At 41.5% G+C, this 5,827-nt stretch overlaps 1 protein-coding gene across 1 annotated transcript; it reads left to right on the top strand.

Moving 5' to 3' along the window:
• Positions 1–755: 755 nt before the first annotated feature.
• Positions 756–1,173, top strand: LOC6041737. Its single transcript, XM_001850905.2, has 2 exons — positions 756–843; positions 922–1,173. Exon 2 carries the CDS (start codon positions 922–924, stop codon positions 1,105–1,107), a length of 186 nt encoding a protein of 61 aa, XP_001850957.1. The 5' UTR covers positions 756–843; the 3' UTR covers positions 1,108–1,173.
• Positions 1,174–5,827: the final 4,654 nt, after the last annotated feature.

Genomic DNA, 5,827 nt, shown 5'->3' on the forward strand with positions numbered 1-5,827 from the left:
TGTCATGTTGATAATGATATTTAGTATAGCTGAATGTAGCACGCGCGATTGTAGAACGGGGAATTCTCAGCCCAAGGCAAGAAGACTAATCGGATTCATTAGTGGCAGAAGTTTGCATGTAGGAATTTTTGGATGCTTTCTCAACATGATTTGATTTTGATTTTTTTTAAATAATTTCATGCATTCTACTAAAAGCCGTTATGAAATAAATGAATTGAATTGTAATGCTATGTTAAGTTATCGAAAGATCAATAAAACTGAATATTGATGCTTTATCTATGTAACAATGATTTCCAAAAAAAAAAAAAACTTTTCAATGTTAAATATATTTGTTAGAAAACGTCCAACATTATTTTCCATTGAAAGTATACCTAAGTAAAAATTTGTTTTTTTTTCGTTTGAAATGGAATGGAATTAAAAATTGTTTTTTTTTTATATATATTTAGAAGAAGTGATGATTTCAGATACATCTAATTATTTTCTTAAGTCCGTGAAACAATGCTTAATAATTGATAATTGCATGTAATTATCATACAAAATTCCGGAAAAAATCATCTCGCTACAATTAACTGTAAGAAAATCTAAATCTGTTTACTCTTTAAATTTTAAGAGGTTCTTGAGTAATTACTATGCAATTGCAATCTTTCACAACCTTCAAACCAAGTTGACCCGCTAACCCTTCTCTATGTTCTGATAGTGCAACATACACATAACACCAAATCATTCCAAATTCAAACCAAAATCTGTTCTATAAAAGCCATCGGACGAACCGTCCAGTCACTCAGTGATTAATCTCCCTTTCTTCAGTAAACTTCTAACGTTCGAAAAAAAAACATCCCAAAAGTAAGCATCAACTTATCTCCCACCCAAAAAGTGCAAGCAAATCAAGGTCAACCGAACTAATCGCTTCTTTTCCCCCAGATGAAATTCCTGTGGCTGCTGACGTTCCTGCTGGCCCTGTTCGGCGCGGCCCTGGCCGACAGCCCGGCCTGCCCGGCCGGATTCTCCCGCCAGGCCAGCAAGTGCGTCTCCAAGCGCCCCGTCCACGGCGAGTGCCCCAAGGGATCCAAGTACAACGCCGGCCTGAACCTGTGCGTGCACAACTAAACACAACTGTTATTTTGCTGTCGGAAATGTTTTTGGAATTAAAATTTGCCGTTTGAACTGTATTAAAAGTTTTGTTTCTTTCAATTTTACAATAATACCACTTCACATAACCTGTTGTTGAAGTCGGGAAACCCCTTCAATCCCCTCTTAATTTTTTTTTTTAAAATAAGGATTCTTCAAAATTAATTGTGTTTCCTGAATTTGTGAATTTGAAAATTACGAATATTCGTAAAATATTCACGAAATCATGAAAACATATTCACAAAAATTTGAATTGAATTGAAATTGTCATGAGGTTTTATTCAAGAATTTGTAAGAATTGTTTTTGTAATTTAGTAACAAAGTGAATCAAAATTAGTCAAATGAATTTGAGGGAGAAAGAGAGCTCGAGGGAATTCCAATTCACCCGTTATTCCGTGTTTGAGAGTTTAGGTGTTAATGAGTGAACGAGACAGTGAAAGTGAGTGAGTAACAAACTGAAATTAAGTCGTCACTGTCGTGCTAGCTTGTCGTATGTGCATTTTGGGCCAAATTGAGTTAGGAACGCCATTTTGTGCAACTCACAATGCCTCACATTTTGAACTTCACAGATCCCCACAATTCGATTTCAATCCTGAGATATTCAATAAAAACTGAAAAATCTCCGTCCGACAAAACCTTTTTTTTTAATATTTGTACCAGCCTCACGGTGCTCAAAATACAGTTATGATGAAAAAATGCAATCCGAGATTTTGGTGTCTATCGATTCTTTACACCATAACGCACCTCTGGGCAAAAAATGAAAACATTCGCTGAAGTAGTTTTCAAGATAGAGCCCTTTTAAGATGTTACATTCGATTTTCAACAAGAAAACCGAAAAAATCTATACAATTGCAGCATTTTCAAGAATATGAATTTCGAGATTATGATGAATTTTGCTTCAAATTTGCTCTCAGAAGGTTTGCTGATGTAGTTCTTGAAATACAGCCATTTTAAAATGTTATTTCCGATGTTTCAAGGAAAAATTGCAAAATCAATACAATTTCGACACTATAAATAATATGACTTTCCAGATAATGATGGATTTTGCTTCATATGACTGTAACGTATCTCTGGGTCAAGTATCAGAAGGTTTGCTGATGTAGTTTTTGAGATACTGCCATTTTAAAATGTTTTTTTTTTCTTCCGATTTTTTCTAAGAAAATTTATAAAATCAATACTATTAAGCATTTTAAATAATATCTGGTGTTACGGTGAATCGCGCCGGCCCATAGTAGCGTCGCCGTTGAAGCAGCGCGTCGAAACAAAGCGACGCGGGACCCGGTGACAGATGTCACGATTGACAACGCGACGTCTGTCGCGGCAGTGTTCAGCGAAGCTGGACGAGAAAAGGAACAAAACAAAAACAAAGTTTGTTGGAACGAATTGCGCGCGAAGTGAAGATCCTTTACCGTTTGTGACGATCGAGGTAGATTGGTTTGCAGCGGTTATTGGGGTTTTAAAACTTATCCTAATTGATTGAGGTGATCGTGATAATCACCAGCAGAGTTCTGGTCAGATTGCAAGCAGCTGTTAGAGTTAGGGTTAGTATACTTACATGCAAATAATTTAGTTAAAACTTAAAACTAGTGTTAGTACTTACAACTAACTTAAAACTATTATCACAGGACTTGATGTGCTGGCAAAACAGTGTTAGCAGGTGTGACCACCGGTGTACTAAGAAGACCAATGTAAGTTGTATTTTATTGATTTTGTAACTTGACTTATTATTGACCAAATATATGAAGCTTTTAGCTCGTCAACACCCAGAAGACAGACAGGGTGTCTGCTCAAAAGATCTTCTTATTATCTGTCGCAACATTCTAAAAGATTGTGGTCGCCATAAACCTGCAAGCAGTCGGTCCACACTGGCAGTTATGCTTCTGGCCGGAAACGGAAAGGAGGATTCGTTGTGGACATCAAGAACGAGAGGGCGTTGTCAACATGAACGCCGCTCTGGATCGTGCTTTCATCAGTCAACTATGCCGAAAACCGTCCCAGAAGTTTCCAACAAAGAAGAAGCAGTCGCCAAAGGTCGCCAGCACAAACGGGACATCGTCCGCCTCCGACGTAGCGTCACGGAGGGCTCACCGAATACTGGGGAATCTTGAGGCCCGTAGGTTCCGGATGGTGCAACCATCGGAGCGGGTACGTCGGGAACCACAGATCCGGCAGGAGCAGGAGAGGTCGCAAAAAGATGCTGATATTCAGCGGGCCAAGATGAAGGTGAAGCTTACTGTCTTAGTGGAGATTTTCCAAGTACGGGATGAAGAGTTGGAGGACAAGGTGGATCGAGAAGAAGGACGATCCCCACCCGATTTCTGTTCGTCGATAGCGGTGAATGGTCTGTCAGATACACCGCGAAAGGCGTCACTAGGCTCGTCAAGACTACCGGGAAGAAGGTCGAAAGGTCTGTCAGGTTCGCCGGGACTAAAGTCGACGGATCCCGCAGGATCGCCGGGACTAGTGACAACACGTTCGTCAGGTCCGTCGGGACAGAAGCCGCGTGGCATCGAGACAGAGTACCACGGGTTGGTTGTACACGAGGACCAATCATATGGAGCATCAACAACAGGACTGCCAGAACCGGTTAGAAAACAACTGATGCACACGGAGCTGGAGAGAGGCGGTAAGAGAAGAGTTTCGGAGAAACTACTCCGATCTCGTCAACCAAGCCGAGGTGTAACAGTGAATTTGAAAGCCGGAGGCCGTACCAACACGTTCTCACACGGGTCGGGGATGAAACCGTGTTCGAGAGTTTTCGGGGCAAGAGATTGCAACAGTCGAAGAGGACCCTGGCGCGACCGTACGTTCAGGCAGGTGAGGAAGATTTGGGAATGCCAAACCTTCCCCACGGGTCGGGGAAATGTTACGGTGAATCGCGCCGGCCCATAGTAGCGTCGCCGTTGAAGCAGCGCGTCGAAACAAAGCGACGCGGGACCCGGTGACAGATGTCACGATTGACAACGCGACGTCTGTCGCGGCAGTGTTCAGCGAAGCTGGACGAGAAAGGAACAAAACAAAAACAAAGTTTTTGGAACGAATTGCGCGCGAAGTGAAGATCCTTTACCGTTTGTGACGATCGAGGTAGATTGGTTTGCAGCGGTTATTGGGGTTTTAAAACTTATCCTAATTGATTGAGGTGATCGTGATAATCACCAGCAGAGTTCTGGTCAGATTGCAAGCAGCTGTTAGAGTTAGGGTTAGTATACTTACATGCAAATAATTTAGTTAAAACTTAAAACTAGTGTTAGTACTTACAACTAACTTAAAACTATTATCACAGGACTTGATGTGCTGGCAAAACTGTGTTAGCAGGTGTGACCACCGGTGTACTAAGAAGACCAATGTAAGTTGTATTTTATTGACTTTGTAACTTGACTTATTATTGACCAAATATATGAAGCTTTTAGCTCGTCAACACCCAGAAGACAGACAGGGTGTCTGCTCAAAAGATCTTCTTATTATCTGTCGCAACATCTGGTGTTTTTTTTTTTTTTTTTTGGAAAAGGCCCAATAAGCCAAATTTCCAGTTTTTGATTTTTGAGTGTTTTTGAAACCGCCTTAAGTCAGGGGTATTAAAAAACACCCAAAAAGCAAAAACTAAAAATTTGGTTTATTGGACCCTTTCAAAAAAAAAAAAAATCCAGATATGCATTTCGAGATAGTGATGAATCTTGCTACATATGACTGTCAAGTATCTCTGAGCCATGTTTCAGAAGGTTTGCTGATTTACTTCCCGAGATGCAGTCACTTTAAAATGTTAATTCCGATTTTTCAAAGAAAATTTGTAAAATCAATACAATTTAAGCATGTATTGTATACATGCTTAAATGTTTTCTTGATCATTTTTAACATAGGAATAGTGGAAATCTTGGGTAAAAAGGGATTTGAAAACTGTAATAAGCAAATAATAAATGTTCAATAAAACATAAGTAAAATAATGGTATTTTAATCGATTACATGTTTAATAATTGGTATTTTGCACAGTTGGCATATACTTCTCACGTGCACCAGACGTGTTTCTTTGCTGTACATACGCTTTTGTTCGCTTAAAAATCCTCGGGCCGCGGCAGACTCTGCATGATGAGTGCTGACCGTAACCACAAGCTCGTTGTGGACTTCAGCGTCCTCCCGGAACGTCCGAAACTGGATGTCGTGCAGCGGTTCGTGCAGAAAGGGTTGGGAATAGCTCCCTCCGACCTGCGCAGCATCCAGCTGCATAACATCCGCCATTGCGTGCTGATCGAGATGGCGGACCCTGCAGCCGCTATCAAGATTGCAGACGATTACCACCTCAAGTACGCGTTCAAAAACAACCCGACCATCAAGATCCCGGTTTACATCGACGACAATACCGTTGATGTCCGGGTTCACGATCTCCCGCTAGAACTGCCGAATTCCCAAATCATCGATGCCATGCGTGAGTACGGAGAAGTGCTGACCATTAGGGACGAGGTTTGGAGGAACTTCTTCGCCGGCGTGCCAAACGGTGTGCGGGTGGTGAAGATGAAGCTGTCCAAACCCGTTCCATCATTCATCACAGTGTGCGAGCTTCGTTCACTAGCCACTTACACTGGTCAAACGATCACGTGTCGACGCTGTGGGGAATAACGACACTTGTCCAAGAGCTGCACCGAGGCAGCAAAGAATAATCGCACCAAGCCCCAAAACCAAGCAAACAATCCCAATCCGCCCGCCC

The sequence above is a fragment of the Culex quinquefasciatus genome, chromosome 3 (genome assembly GCF_015732765.1).
Source record: "Culex quinquefasciatus strain JHB chromosome 3, VPISU_Cqui_1.0_pri_paternal, whole genome shotgun sequence".
In the NCBI taxonomy this organism is placed as follows: Eukaryota; Metazoa; Arthropoda; class Insecta; order Diptera; family Culicidae; genus Culex; species Culex quinquefasciatus.

Excerpts from the sequence above, each read along its gene's own strand:
- LOC6041737 (XM_001850905.2), top strand. The coding sequence starts at position 922 with ATGAAATTCCTGTGGCTGCTGACGTTCCTGCTGGCCCTGTTCGGCGCG.